This window comes from Rutilus rutilus (assembly GCF_951802725.1).
Source record: "Rutilus rutilus genome assembly, chromosome: 6".
NCBI classification, from domain to species: domain Eukaryota; kingdom Metazoa; phylum Chordata; class Actinopteri; order Cypriniformes; family Leuciscidae; genus Rutilus; species Rutilus rutilus.
The window spans coordinates 31,444,258-31,460,894 of record NC_140214.1 but is presented as its reverse complement, the minus strand read 5'-3'; the positions used below and the strand labels follow the sequence as shown (position 1 = coordinate 31,460,894).

The window sequence follows — 16,637 nt, the reverse complement described above, 5'->3', positions numbered from 1 at the left end:
TTGACTACAGGGGGACTTTGAGAGACTTGGTCATTTGTTGTTTCGAGTTTGAACATGTATCAACTGAGAAGGCATAATAGTCTCACTCACCCAGCTAGTAGGTTACAGGAAGCCACACAGTGTTTTCTACGGCTGTAATGCTTACAGATGAAGCACATAGTGGGACCAGGACCCCAGCAGCCATCAGTCGTGCACATCTCATCACATGTGCTGCTCTGATTCGCTGTAACACACACATTCAAATAAGATATAAAATATACCTTGATTTGATATTATTACAAAGTGCACTTTTTAAAATTGTACTTAAGTGTTTTAAGTACCAGTAATGAAATTGTACTCAATTAAGTGACCTTTTATTTAATTACTACTGTATTATTTGAAAGTACTTTTTAATATATGTTTTTTCATAACATACATTTTTAAGTCATTTGTTGAGGTCAAGTTGTAAAGAAAGACTACACGCCTGCACACATATACATATATATATATATATATATATATATATAAACGCGCATACCTTTAGACTGAACGCGTAATACGCATGTGCACGCCGTCAGCATTTTCACAGGTTTGCGCTTGACCAGAGATTTTTTTTTCTTTTTTTTCAGGGCTTGCACCTTGGAACCTATTTCAGGGTTTGCGTTCTCGAGCCGCCAGGCACTGTTGTTGTGCGGATGAGCGGGCCGGAGCGCGTTAGGGGGTTTTCTGTTACGGTGTCGTGTTAGCGCCCCCTAAGTTAATAACTAATGATCTTTGCAACAGACGTGAATCAATCAAAGCTAACTTTAGCTGGACAATAACTTTATTCCAGAGCTGCTGTAAAGCCAAAACAATCTCTGTTATTTTAATGTCCTATTATCACTATAAAGCTGCTTTGAAACAATCTATATTGTTAAAAGCGCTGTATAAATAAAGGTGACTTGACTTGACTTGACTTGACTATTATGGATTCTAGCAAATACCAACAGATAAAAAAAAAAAAAACCTGACGGCCTCTGCTAGAAATCTTATAATGGGCCATGGTTGGATCTTCCATCAGGACAACGGTCCAAAACAAACATCAAAATCAACACAAAAATGGGTCACTGAGCACAAAATGAAGCTTCTGCCATGACCGTCCCAGTCCCCTAAAGTTACTAAACTCTATAGAAAATGAGTGGGGTGAACTGAAGAGAAGAAGCACCAACATGAACTTGTGAATCTGAAGGATCTGGAGAGATTCTGTATGGAGGAATGGTCTCTGATCTCCTGTCAGGTGTTCTCCAAACTCATCAGGCATTAAAGGAGAAAACTGTTATCTTGGCAAAAGGAGGTTGCAAAAAGAGCCAATAATTATGGCCAGCGTGTTTTGGAAAAAAGCATAATGTGATTTACCCCCCACTTTCAATTATTTTACTTCAATGAAAAGACCACAACTGTGTATATTTGTGCTTCACTGATAAAGGCAGCCACATACAGTGCAAGCTTGGAGTGACACAAGGGTGAGTAAACTTTCAACAGAATTGTAATTTCTTTGGATGAACTAAACTGAAATTCTTTGACAGGTGTTATTGTGATAATTAATTTACCGCAGATGGCAGCATCAGCATTTCCTGATATTTTGGCAGTCTGGTCTTTAGATTTGAAGAGGCGTTTCCACTGGTCAGGGCTGGTGTAGCAGAGATTCTTATTCGTAGAGAAATACACGTCACCATCACTGATCTCCCTCAGAGACCGCAGGCCGATATGTGTGATTTTAGTTTGGGTGACAGCCAAGCTGAATGCACCTCTGTGGGAGCAGGAGAGAAAGATGGAGGTTCTGTATATGCAAAACAGACTCAAAAAAGTGATTAATTTAGGAGCAGCTGGCTAATATATAATTTGTCGTAATCCATCAAAATTATCTGAGACTGCTAACATATTTAAGCTTTCAGCTTTCGCACCGGAGGAACCTTTTCATAGTTCCTAGAACTAATGGCGGAAGTAACTGCTTTTTGGCATGTTCACACCACAGGAACTAGGAATGATTTTAGTTCTAGGAACGCCTTATTAGGGGGAACTAAAGTAGCTCCTACTACTGGGTCAAACCTAGCACTATAGGAACTACCAGTGACAGTAGTGTATGTTGTTTTCAACCATATCTCTTCCTTTCTTACACAGAACAACCTCCTGGACAACAACCAGTCTGGTTTCAAAAGCGGACACTCAACTGAGACTGCCCTGCTCTCGGTAATTGAAGCTCTGAGACTGGCAAGAGCAGCTTCCAAATCCTCAGTTCTCATCCTGCTGGATCTGTCTGCTGCCTTTGACACAGTTAACCACCAGATCCTCCTGTCAATCCTAAAGACGAAGGGCATCTCGGGAACCGCACTCCAATGGTTCAAGTCTTACCTCTCTGGTAGGTCCTTTAGGGTGTGGTAGCGGGGTGAGGAGTCTAAGACCCAACATCTAGCTACTGGAGTGCCTCAGGGCTCAGTGCTTGGACCACGTCTCTTCTCCATCTTACATGTAATCACTAGGATCTGTGATTCAGAAACATGTTTTTTCCGATCACTGCTACGGTGATGACACTCTACCTCTCATTCCAGCCTGATGATCCGACGGTTGCTGCTCGCATTTCAGCCTGCCTGACAGACATTTCTGGCTGGACGAAGGACCACCACCTTAAACTAAACCTTGCAAAGACAGAACTGCTTGTGGTCCCGGCCAACCCAACACTACACCACAACTTCTCCATTCAGCTAGGTTTGTCAACCATAACTCCATCAAGGTCAGCCAGGAACCTTGGAGTTGTGATTGTTGATTAATTTAACTTTACAGACCACATTGCTAGAACTGCCCGATCCTGCAGATTTGCCTTATACAACATTAGGAGGATCTATCTGAGTATGCTACACAACTCCTTGTCCAAGCGCTTGTTCTATCCAGACTGGACTATTGTAATGCTCTCCTGGCTGGTCTTCCAGCTTGCTATCAAACCTCTGCAACTGATCCAGAATGCTGCAGCTAGAGTGGTCTTTAACGAGCCGAAGAGTGCACACGTCACTCCTCTCCTCACAAAAATGCACTGGTTGCCAGTTGCCGCTCGCATCAAATTCAAGTCACTGATGTTTGCCTACAGGACAACCACTGGCTCTGCTCCCTTTTACCTAAACTCATTACTTCAGACTTACGTGCCATCCAGAAACTTGTGCTCTGCAAGTGAACGTCGTATTGTGGTGCCATTTCAAAGAGGCACAAAATCTCTTTCTCGGACCTTTACCTGGTCTATTCCCTGCTTGTGGAATGACCTGCCCAACTCAAACCAGAGCAGCTGAGTCCGTGGCCTTTTTCAAGAAACGGCTGAAGGCGCATCTTTTTCGGCAACACTCAATCCATTAGTACTAACACTTTATCTTCTATTCTATATCTATTTATTAAAAAAAAAGTACATGAACTGCGTTAGATTAAACAGGGAAGGGTCATAGCACTTGCATATTGTTGTCCTATTGTTAGTTTAACTGCTTCTATTGTTCTCATTTGTAAGTCGCTTTGGATAAAAGCGTCTGCTAAATAAATAAATGTAAATGTAAATGAAAATGTACGCTGATTGGCCGAACGCACGTGAAACACCAGGACCTGCTATTTAAAAAAAAAGCTGTGTAAACACACAGATTATAGCCTATATATTTACTCCAGAAACTAACTCTACGAACATGGAAAACATGGACCTCTCAACCTTTACGCTGAGGAGAAAATCCAACGCAAGTGACCAAGTGAAACATGATTATGTATTTCTGCTCAGCTAGCGACATCAACCACACAGCAAACGCTAATACTTTTTCATATACTGTCTACTTTCATTGTATAACAGATCTATCTAATAACATATTAGACAGGACTGTTAAACTGATCGTAAACTAATGAAGACGGAGAATGGGAGCGCTGTGTGCTCAGGATCTGGCGTTCTCAGTGCAGTCAAAATAAAAGTCACAACAACAAGCGCGGCTTACGCCACTTCAGAGTTCCTACTGGTGTTGCGAATGCAGCCCTAGCAGAACCATTAGTTCTCGGGGAACCACCCTGGTGGCTAGTTCATATAACTAAGAACCTTGAACTACCTGGTGCGAAAGCCCCTTTTGAGACCACAGTATTTTTTATTGACTTACTGCTGTTTTGTCCGTCCACGGATGACCTCAAGGTTTTCAAAGGCGCTGAGGGATGACATGTTTTCCGGCCACTGCTGAATCACCAGGTAGCCTTTGAGTTGGGTGAAGAGGAAGTTTATGAACACTCAAGGTCCCCTACATGATACACCATTTTAACCATCATAAATGTCCAATATTAAACCACTGCATTCTCACCAGTGATTTCTTTTACAGTTCTGAACACGTTGAGCTTGGCTGGGTCCAGTCCTGGAGTTTTAGTATGCTGGTCACTGCAATAAAAAAATAAAATAAATCATAAAATGACTTTCTTTCTGGTAATCAAAAACAAAATGATTGTCAAATCCTAACGTCACCATAAGCAGATTGATATCAAAGAGTTTGTGGAAAATTTGCCTCAATCACACAATCGAAATGCTAAGCAAATGGCAAAAAAATATTGTAACATTATTTTGATTTCCACTTTAGACATTCTACTAAATAAAACTTTGCAACTACATGTCAACTAACTCTCATTAGGATATTAGTAGACTGTCTGATGGTCCTCAACAACAGACATTTTACTGATTATAAGTAGGGTTGGATATCGAGAACCGATACCAAGTTTCCAAGAACCGGGGATTCAATAAGACACGCATTTCGATTCCGCTTATCGATTCCTGTGTGCAAATTTTAATGTGATTTCAAACCATTCAAGCACTAGAAGACGCGAAAGAAACTCAATTCAGCACTTGTGCGCTGTTACGCATCCAAAGCGCAAGCACCCGCCTCTCATACAGTGCGCGAATACTGAATTGAGTTCTATTTCCCATCTTCTTTTGCTTGAACAGACAAATACACTCAAAATTATGTTAAAATATCCTCGTCGGTTTTGTCTTTTGTGAACATAAACAGTTGAGAAAGAAAACATAATATTGTATAATATCAGCATAATGGATCCGTGCAGCTCTTAAAGTGGCAGCAGCCTAATATTCCTGCTGCTGTCTGTGCCATTAATGTTAATCAAAGAACAAAAGAAAAAGAAAATCACTAACTGATCTTGACTGAATCATTTTGTAATTTTAATCGAAATGAGAATCAATAAGAATCGGAATCAGTAGCCAGAATCAGAATCGCTAATATTCAAACGATACCCAACTCTAGCTATAAGTAACTTTGCAACTATCTGTCAAATACCTGTCATTAGAGTATTAGTATTTAGTTAGTATTAGTAGACTGTCTGCTTAATATCTGCTGACACTAGATGCTCCCTTACAGATATTCTACTGACTATAAATAACTTCGCAACTACATGTCAGCTTATTCTACTAGCTCAATCCCCAGACTAACAGTCTAATACTCTAATGAGATTTAGTTGACATGCAGTTGCAAAGTTACTCATAGTTAGTGGAATGTCTGAAGTGGACTATCGAAATAAAGTGTAACCAAAAATATTTGAAGGATGTCTTTAAGCAACATGCAATGGCACTCAGCATTGTGCAGTCCATTCTTTGTTATCAGAGAGTGTAAAATATCATTCTCACCCTCTGAATGTTGTGGTGAGGATTGCAACACCTCCGCTGATTTTTGTGCAGTTCTCAAAGGAGTCGATGTTGCTGGCATTGATTGACAGGACATTGGACAAAGGCCCCATTCCAAGTCCATTGCAAACTAAAGGGTTGTTAGCACACACATTAAAAATTAACTGCAACTCCTTTCTTAGGTGAATAACTAGCCCTAAAGGCAAAACTAAATTCAGTACTTATGCTACCAGTAACAACTTGACTGAATTTATGCTTTGAATTATCTTAAAAATCGAATTATGACAAGTTTAAATGGTTTGGGGTAACATTTTATTTAAAGAAATTAAATCATTAAATATGTTGAGCCAGTAAAAAACTTTTATTTAGCAAGGCCATATTAAATTGATTAAAATTGACATTTATAAAATTACAAAATATTACTATTTTAAATAAATGCTGTTCTCATAAACTTTCATGAACTTTCTATTCATCAAAGAATCCTGAACAAAATGCACCGTTTCCACAAAAACAACTGCATTAAAAAAACTGCTAATGATAATAAATGTTTCGTGCGACATCATGTGACACTGAAGACTGGAATAGTGCTGAAAATTCAGCTTTGACATCATAGGAATAAATGATTTACAAGTTAAATAAGTTTTACCTTGTTATAATATTTTTTATAAAAAATGTTGATAGTGTACACACACACACGTGTGTGTTTTTTATTTTATTTGATTGAAATATAACATATCATGGCTATATGTTGACTGTATTGTTGGAAAAGCTTATTTACAAAAGTTGACGTGCAATACTATGGAAGGACAGATCACTAACAGACACTGCAATGGATTGTCGTTTTTATGCCTTCTACATAGTTTTAATTATATCTTTTAAATTATATTAGAATACAGTTGTAAATGCAACTAAAACAAGACTAATGTGTTTGTCAAACTAGGAAAAAAAAGAGAGAAAACAAACAGACAAACAATCTTTCCACATAAAAAAAAAAACATCTTGTTGCCAAACCTGACCGGCAGTCTCAACTGTACCTTTTGGACACACGCCATCACACTTCTTACATTTCCGAACTCCACCCTCATCCACCTCATAGGTTCCAGGGCTGCATGTTCTCACACATGCCCCATGGTCTGTCACGACATAGTTATCTGAGAAAAACATCAAACCATCAGTTATTCCAGAGTCGTTAACCACAACCAACCAGCAACACAATCCTAATGCGTCAAATCATTCTGTCATAGTTATCCTGCTTTCTGAGATGTTATTCAGAAACCAGAGTTTGAGTTGCAGGCTCACGATCCACACCAGAGCGATTCTCTTTACCTGGATTGTGTTGTTTATATTTTAACCCTGAACTTAATTAATCTCCAGAATGCAAGAATTCAAGACCTAACAGCTTTGAATTTACATGAAAGATATAATTAGAATCTGGTTGTGTGTTTCAAGTAAAAAATAAATAAATAACAGGTTTCGAAGATTCGTGTCTCATTCTGACTTCAGCCTGGCCTTACGTGGGCATTTCTTGATACAAGTTGCCCCAAAGCTGTACTTCCCGTCGGGGTTGAGAGCGAGCTGGTGGGTGTTGGGGTCGTAGAGCATGAGCCGTGGACATGCGTCCTTGCATGTCCCTTCATCCTGGAAGTCCTTACAGGCCTGCAGAAAACAAACAGCATTTCCCATGAGGCAACTAGTCCGAAATCATCTTCATCGCCCTTGAGGTTACATTTACTGCAGCTGTGCACTTCATTGGTAATGAATGTTTCACTGTAACAAATGTTTCCAGCCGCTAGATAACTTCTAAAAGGTTTCTTGTCAAACCTTTTTTTCAAAGGCTTATATACTATATAGTACACTATAGCTCAAAAGTTTTTAACAAAAATTTTTTGTATTATTTTGATTATGCAGCAAGGATGCTTTTCATTTATCACAAGTGACAGTAACAAGATTTAAAATGTTACAAAAGATTTGGTTACACTATATTTTACAGTACATGTACTATAGTGTACTTGCAGTGTACTTCCCCAAGAAAGTACTGGTAATTTAAGGAAACTACATCGGATAAGATTATGTTTAGGAGAAGGCTCAAGGGTAGTACCTATAGTTAAACCCAGTTATAGTTATTGCTATAATAAGAACATAGTATGTACATGCGAAACAGGACTGTACCAAAGATTTCTATAGAAAATGCTGCTCCTTTAAATATCTATTCATCAAAAGTATCACGGTATTCACGGAACTGTTTTCAACATTGATAATAACAAGAAATGTTTCTTGAGCAGCAAATCATCATATTTGAATGATTTCTGAAGGATCATGTGACACTGAAGACCGGAGAAATGATGCCCGAAAAGTCAGCTTTGATCACAGGAATAAAATGCATTTTAATATATATTCAAATAGAAAACAGTTATTTTAGTTTTTATTAACACATTCAAGTGGCTGTGAATTTCTCACATGTTGAGTCATACTGCTATTATTATTCACACTAGTTCAGTTCATAAATACCTAACCTAATTAGCTAACTGTACTTACGCTCACATATAGCATACAGTATGTGCTAAATGATAAATGAGCAAACAATGAATGGTTGGGAAATGAATCTAACGCATCTGCACACGTGTGTTTCTCACCAGGCAGTCGGTTGGTTTGGGTCCAGTGCAGCCAGCAGCACAATGTTCATTGCAGCAGTCCATAGGTTTGAGTCCCTTACACCTGCCCGAGCACTGCTCCGCACAGATCACCTTAGTCACTAGATTCAGAGAGAGAAGAAACTTCAGAGATGCTAGCAGACAAGTAGGGGTCAAGTAGTGTACTTCGGCAGTCGTGAAATATAAGTCAAGGATCAACTAAACAAACTAAAGAGGAGTATTTAAAAAAATAAAAAAAAATAAAAAAAAGCAGAAATCCTTACAGAAATCCAAAAACTGTCAATTCACTGCATTTTGCAGTGGTATTGTGCATTACTAACCAGTACAGCATGAAACAAGATAACCCAGGTTTAAGATAACCAATGGTTAAATGTTGTGCTGGGTTAACAATTTAAAGTCTATGAACCACAAAGTGTTTCTAGTTGCCTAAATAACTTCTAAAAGTTTCCTGTTTTTGATTTTGTTGTATTTTTTTTAATGCTTCTATATAGTACACTACCATGCAACATTTTGGGTGAATATGTATATATATAAAAAAACACACATATATATATATGAGTTTTTATACTTCCTGTTTTTTTCAGTTACTTGTCCAATCTCGTTTACGTAAATGCGTTTGTGGATTTATCATTAAAGTCTGTTCCCTGTTCTAATCTCCTTTGTCGTATGTGTTCCTTGCAATAACCCAGGGTGACAACAGTAAAAGGTCTGCAAAGTTTTAAAGAGCATAGTGCACGACAAATAAAGGTATTGTCTCCTAAAAAACAACAATCGATTCTGAACTGCTGAAACGAGTCGTCAGCGATTCCTGTCTCACTTCCTGTTACAGTTACATAAGAATGTAGCAGATTTGTATAATGCCAGTCTATGGTCTTCATTGGCTGCCCGTGAACAACATCTACTCGATGTATTTCATGTTGTCGACATGTCAAAAAGTTTTCTGCTTTCTGCGCTGCAAAAGCAAATCCAAAAAAGGATGATACGGAAAAACGGATTCCATTGTTCCTGTTCATAACTGTTTATCAAGCGTTTAGGAAGCCTCCAGAGATGAAATTCAGATATGATAATGAGCAAAAAAAATAAAAAAAAAAATTGTTTCTGACATGAGCTGTAAGCAGTGACCAATCACAAAAGACTGGGTCATCTGACCAATCAGAGCAGAGTAGACCAATCACAACAGACTGGGCCATCTGACCAATCAGAGCAAAGTAGACCAATCACAACAGACTGAGTCAACTGACCAATTAGAGCAGAGTAGACCAATCACAGCAGACTGAGTCAACTGACCAATCAGAGCAGAGTAGACCAATCACAACAGACTGGGCCATCTGACCAATCAGAGCAAAGTAGACCAATCACAACAGACTGGGCCATCTGACCAATCAGAGCAAAGTAGACCAATCACAACAGACTGAGTCAACTGACCAATCAGAGCAGAGTAGACCAATCACAACAGACTGAGTCAACTGACCAATCAGAGCAGAGTAGGCTATCAGAAAGGCAGTGCTTTCTTCAAATAAACTGTTTTCAGAACCAAACTTTTGAATAGTAGTGTAAAGTATATGTGTTCCCAATCTCTAGCTTTTAAAAGGTTTCTGTGTTTTTGTGTGTGTTTTTTTAAACACTTCTACAAAGAATGTTTTCACTAATTTACTAAAAAGCCTGAAAGTAGGAAAAACATTCAGATTCAGATACTCGAGTAGTTTAGGACCACTTACTTGTTTGGCAGTTTTGAGGGCCAGGACCCCAACAGGAACCATTGTGACAGCTCGGGTCACACATCTTACCTGCGGGAGGTAGAGTAGAACATTCTTAATTAACGTGCAAAATTAATTAGTACCATTTAATATGTGTGTGTATATTTAAAAAATAATAATAATCTTGAGGGACTTACAGTGTCTAGCCGAGTTTGGTTCCGGCGCCTCGATTGTGGGCTGGGTCTTCATGTTCAGAATATCAGTCCACTGGATGGTCTCCACATTACATAAATAACTGTTACTGGTAAATTTTATTCCACCCTTCAGTATTTCTAAGAGGGAAAATGACAGTGTTTGAACAATGCATTTATGTACTGTATGACGAACTTCACTAAGAGTGACAGTTGAAATTTAGGTCTATTATTGTTTTCCAAATATAACTTTCAGCACTAGGCATGGAGATTAATGAATGTTATTCCCTCTACAAAACAAATGTGCAAAAGACACAGAGGTCAGTTAGAAGCATGTGTTATTCTCATTTGGAAGAAAAGAAAACTAGGACAAAGAACACTTTTATATAACCACATACCAGTTAAGCTAGTCAGTGGTAACTGGTTCACGCCTTGTCCGATGCTGTTGTTGGAGTTTACTAGGACGGCCAAGGCAAATTTGTCATCATAAAGGGAGTGGCCACGAATGATGCGCAGATTCTCAAGGGGAATGCTGGGAGCCGTGTTGATCCCAATAAGAACATACCCACCAACTTCTTGGATGCTCTAAAAATCAGAAACATTACACATAAAGCTCACTAACATCCATCACTAATACTATATAAAGAGTTGTTATACTGCATAATTTAAATATGGTTGAGGCATCTGTCATGAAATACAAAATATAATAAAACATTGGTATATAGATGACTTACAGTTAGTCCAAAATGCCGCCGCTAGAGTTCTTACTAGATCAAGAAAATATGATCATATAACACTTTTTTATCATCACTGCATTGGTTACCTATAAAGTTCCGTATTAATTACAAGGTATTGCTACTGACTTAAAAAGCCCTAAACGGCTTAGCTCCAGTCTATTTAACGGATCTTCTATCGCCCTATAATCCATCGCGCTCTTTAAGATCACTAAATTCAAGACTTTTGGTCATACCTAGGATATCCAGAACCACCAAAGGAGGGAGAGCATTTTCACATTTAGCTCCAAAACTCTGGAATAGCCTTCCTGATACTGTTCGTTGCTCAGACTCGCTCTCCCAGTTTAAAACTAGATTAAAGTCGCATCTCTTCAGCCAGGCATTCATATAATATTTTTAATCTTACAGTTCAAATTACAATCCGGCCTCTAGTTCATAAACGCCAGAGGAGAACTGGCCCCCGACTGAGCCTGGGTTCTCCCAAGGTTTTTTTTTTCTCCATTGGGTCACCTGATGGAGTTTTAGGACACCATTAGGTCACTTGATGGAGTTTTTTCGGTTCCTTGCCACTGTTGCCTTTGGCTTGCTCAGTTGGGGATATTTTGGGGATATTTAATTTGATTTTATCAATCAATAAATTCCACTAGAAACAAACCTTGTTGTATTATTTTAATTTAATACTGTGAAGCTGCTTTGATACAATCTGTATTGTGAAAAGCGCTATACAAATATACTTGACTTGACTTGACTTGACTTGACTTGACTTGACTTGACTTGACTTGACTTGACTTGACTTGACTTGACTTGACTTGACTTGACTTGACTTGACTTGACTTACAATAACCAAACAGTAAGATAACAGTAAAATAGCACTGAACGTAGTGTTTGTAAACAGATATATATCATACCCTGAGAAAAGACAAGTCGTATTTTTCTGTCAAATATGTGATTTCCAGGTTTTCCAGAACCACGGTGCAGTTGCTGTACATTTTTACCAGGATCTGATAATGGTCGTCCACTGTTCCCAGAAGGGTCAGTTTGTTGTTCGCTCCCTGACACACTTAAACACACAGAGAGAAAGAAAGAACAATTCAATCCACTGAGGCCTTCATGGAAAAAAGCATAATTAAACTCAAATTCCAATAGAAGCAAAAATGCTTTTGGTTTCTTTTTGCTATTTGTTTATCCATTAAACCTCCCAACCAAATTATTTTTGAACATACTTCAAACACATTGGAATCAGTTTTATTCATTCAATAATACAGTAAGATATGGGGTCAGTAAGTGTATTCAGCAAAGATGCATTCAATTGATCAAAAGTGACTTTTGTTACAAAATATTTCTATTTCAAAATAAATGCTGTTTTTTTAACTTTATATTTATCAAAGAATTCTTTAAACATATCTATCACAGTTTCCTCAAATATATAAAAGTTTTTATTGTTGTTTATATGTCTGTGACGTTTTTAATATGATTTAAGACAAACCACGTGCAAATTCTAATGTCAACACCATTGCTGAGTATTTTCTCTTTAAAACTGCAGTGAACCAAAGACAGTCTCTCAACATTGAGGTTGGAAATCTCAAGTGTTTCTTATGTCGCAAACTACCTTGTAACCAATCAGGTCAACGTACAGGGCGAGCTTTAGCATATCATTAACCATGACCGCTCTGAAGCAGAGGAGTCTCAAGAGAAGCCATACTGGTATATTTGTCTGTTTATATGAAAAATCAGGTCCATTTCGATATATAGTGGGTGAATTATGTATATGATATTCTTGAGCACCAAATCGCATATTAAAATGATTTCTGAAGGATGATCAGCTTTGCCATCAAAAGAATGAAGTATATATATTTGTAAAAACATTAAACTGTCAAAAACTGTTATTTTATTTGTAATAATATTTCACAATATTACTGTTTTTCCTGTATTTTTTATCAAATACATGCAGTCTTGGTGAGCATAAAAAGCTTTCTACACACCCCTTTAACAACAATCACAGTATTGAACCTTCTTGTTTATTTCACATTTGTGGAATTTTAGCCCATTTTGCAATGCAAATTTGTTCCAATTACACAAATTAGATGGAGTGTGTCTGTAGACTGCAATCTGCAGGTCAAACCACAGGTTTTCAATTGAATTTAGGTCTAGGCTCTGGCCAAGCCATTTCCAAATCTTTATTAAATACAAATAAAAGACTAAAACGATTGTAATAAATCATCTGTGAATGCAAATGCTAGAGCCGGAGCCAATCTGAGACATGTAGGTGTCTTTTGCAGCTAATGAACCAATCAGAATTCAGTATAGGTGGGCGTTCGTTTTAAGTGCTCTGAGCGGCAAAGGAAAGACTCTGCGGTTGGCCAAGATAAATAGTGCTTGTGGCAAAGAGAGAGCTTGTATGAATGCTACGAGAACTTACTCTTTCTCACACACTCATCTGGGAAAAAATAACTACTACATTTCCTCATTCTGGTCTATTTTGCTGCAGAGAAACCATTATGAAAAAAGCAGCAATCAAAACAGATAAAACTGTGAGGCATCAATGGTTAATGACAAAATTTGTATCAACAACCCCTATTTTGCACCACAAGATATCCCCTATGAGACCAACATCTTGGCAGTTTCCACTAATAGATGCATCAGACTGTAAAATTGTGAATAATTGCATTACTGCTTAAGTAATAATTAAGTTATTGTGCAACAGAAGACAGATCCAGTCATTTCAAAAGTGACTGCCTAAGACATCACTTGATTAGCTGGAAAGGGTGATGGGAATTCCCACTCATTTGAAAGAAATTATCATTCAAAACATTAGAAAAGACAAATATAACAGAAAAAAGTAACCTCAATACAAATACAAAACAATGAATCAACAGTGATGTGTTCATGGCTTCTGGTATGTTCTGCTACAGTCCTTTCTCTTCCTCCTCCCTAATTCTTTCATTACTTTATCCTCAATATTTCCATCACTATATTGCAGTGGTCTTCAACTGTGGTGGAGGGGACATAAAAATGGGTCGTGAGACTAAAATTCTGTCATCATTTGGGAGATAAAAGAAGATCTATTGAGGTTGAGTAAATGAAATTAAATTTAAATGAGATTTTCTGTTTAAAAATGAAAATTCTGTAATACTCACCATCAAGCATGAATTATTATAAGAAGATATTTTGAAGCATGTAACCAGACAGTTGATGTTTCCCATTGACTTCCATAGTATGGAAATAAAATACTATGGGGCCCGTCAACTGTCTGGTTACCGACATTCTTCAAAATATCATCTTTTGTGTTCAGCAGAAGAAAGAAATTCATAATTGAGGGTGAGTAAATGACTTTCAGAATTACTTTCTGGGTGAACTATCCCTTTAAGGTAGCAAACTGCAGGGTAAAACAATGTTAAACAACTGTGCAAAACAAAATAAACTGTATTAATACAGAATAAACAGCAAACTGTACGGTATTTTAGTCATCTATTATTTGGTAGCTTAGATCATGGCTTCATGATTTGATGGAGAGAAAAAATAAAATAAAATTGTGATTCAAAATGTGATTAAAACATTATTATTCACATTATTATGTGAAGTTCATGGTGATTTTAATACTTTCGATGTGGATTTTAAAGACCTTTTGGTGCTGTGCTGGATCACCACATGATGTTCAAGGTCAACTCTGGGTCCTGAACCAAAACCAGTTGAGAACCACTGCATTAGTTAGGCATATATGGTGCAATGTCAGTGGTAGAAAGGGTTGTTGTGTGGGTGGCAATTCAGTTCTTTAATAGGCTTAGATAACAGAGAGGCCAAACAACTCAACTAGCCTCAGGTCAAAGTTGTTTCTAGTTTTAGGATAAGCTAGACTCCACTTTCAAGATAAATATATGTTGAGACAGTTTATAGGAGCCAGCTTGAGACAAGGAGACCAGGAGCTGAAGAATGGAGCTTTATAGTCACACAAGTGCAAAAAGTCTCTCTCTATAAACACTGAATGGATGAACTGCACAACACATTTACAGAAACCCCTCCTCCAAGTCTTCTTAGCAAAACTAGTATTGTACTGTGAGATGAGGTGTTGACGTAGCAGGTGAGATTTATCACGGAGGATACTCGCTATTGTTGGGTTGCTGGGTCGCATTCTTTAACGTGTCTGTTCTTGAAGGAAAGGCTAAAGCTTGTAAACAACTGAACGACAAAAGTCTCACATTTCATCTTGCTTAAAAAGGATTTAAAAAGTGAAAGTTCACCCAAGCATAAAAATTCTGTTGTAATTTGCTCAACCTCATGTCATTCTTTCTTCTGCAGAACACAGACAGAAGAAATGTTTTTAAAAGAATGTTTGACCCTACAATGAAAGTAAGTGGGGTCCAAAATAACATTAAAACCCTTTGACTTTCATGGTATGGACAAAAAAAATTATAAGGGTGCTCCAAAGAGGATTTTTGGAGCCAATAACGATCACAGGAAGCAGTATCGGCTGATAACGATAAGAACCAGTAGCAGCTGATACCAATAAGAACCAGTATCGGCTGATACCGATAAGAACCAGTATCGGCTGATACCAATCACAGGAAACAGTATTGGCTGATACCGATAAGAAACAGTATCGGCTGATACCAATCACAGGAAGCAGTATCGGCTGATACCAATAAGAAGCAGTATCGGCTGATACCGATAAGAAGCAGTATCGGCTGATACCAATCACAAGAAGCAGAATCGACTGATACCAATCACAGGAAGCAGTATCGGCTGATACTGATAAGAACCAGTATTGGCTGATACCAATCACAGGAAACAGTATCGGCTGATACCGATAAGAACCAGTATCGGCTGATACCAATCACAGGAAACAGTATAGGCTGATACCGATAAGAAACAGTATCGGCTGATACCAATCACAGGAAACAGTATAGGCTGATACCAATCAGAGTATCGGCTGATACCAATCACAGGAAACAGTATAGGCTGATACCGATAACAGGGTTTTTCCTACATTGAAAATTTTTTGGCGGCCGCCAAAACGATTTTTTGTCCCGCCAAAGCCTTATTTGATCTGTAATTGGGTTTTGTGAGTAAAGCAGGCTACTGATTGAGTGACGGAGAGAACGATCACAGCGCCCCACCCCCGCGCGCGCACTCTCCGTCTTCAGTTCTCTTTGCTCTCTCCCTCGCATCAAAATCAACTGATCAGAAAGATCGGAAGACCGAATTCATGTTTCACGTGGTGCATTCGGAGAATATTTTTGCTGAATTAGCGCTGGGTGTGAATTGCAGTCAAAAAAAGTTGCCTTATCTTCTCTTACAGCTTGTGACAAGCATTCCGCACATGCAGCTGACATAACTTTAAATAAACGCAAAAAAAAAAATCTATCCAGTTTGAAGTGGTTTTATAGGGGTGTGCGATATGACGATTTTTGATCGTGGACGATTAAAATGTCTCCACGATCTGCTTTTGAAGAAATATCGTAGAATCGTGCATTATATCTGTTCTGGCGCCTCCCAACATACTAAACAACGCGCCATATGTTCACATAAATGTTAACGCAGCGGAACGGGACACTGCAGTTCATAATTTGCATGTGCTTTAATGCCTTGTCGGTTAAACATTTAATTCGCGTGCTGATGCGCTGTTCTGACGTGTGCTGTGAAGCTCACATGCACTAAAAGCCTGTCTACCAGCGCCTGGATACTGGACTAAGTTATCTTTCGAGTCTTATTGTGCTTATACT

The 16,637-nt window shown here is 38.2% G+C and overlaps 1 protein-coding gene across 2 annotated transcripts in view; it reads right to left on the bottom strand.

Annotated features, from left to right (window-relative positions):
- egfra (epidermal growth factor receptor a (erythroblastic leukemia viral (v-erb-b) oncogene homolog, avian)) overlaps positions 1-16,637 on the bottom strand; it is a 73,052-nt gene that overhangs the window by 22,101 nt on the left and 34,314 nt on the right. For both annotated transcript variants that reach the window (XM_084410235.1, XM_084410236.1), the window contains exons 2-13: positions 11,826-11,977; positions 10,582-10,768; positions 10,190-10,324; positions 10,014-10,082; positions 8,278-8,396; positions 7,159-7,300; positions 6,679-6,795; positions 5,648-5,774; positions 4,323-4,396; positions 4,128-4,218; positions 1,569-1,768; positions 91-223 (exon numbers count right to left, since the gene is read on the bottom strand). In XM_084410235.1, the coding sequence (XP_084266361.1) occupies positions 91-223; positions 1,569-1,768; positions 4,128-4,218; positions 4,323-4,396; positions 5,648-5,774; positions 6,679-6,795; positions 7,159-7,300; positions 8,278-8,396; positions 10,014-10,082; positions 10,190-10,324; positions 10,582-10,768; positions 11,826-11,977 (1,546 nt within the window). The remainder of the gene's footprint in view (positions 1-90; positions 224-1,568; positions 1,769-4,127; positions 4,219-4,322; positions 4,397-5,647; positions 5,775-6,678; positions 6,796-7,158; positions 7,301-8,277; positions 8,397-10,013; positions 10,083-10,189; positions 10,325-10,581; positions 10,769-11,825; positions 11,978-16,637) is intronic.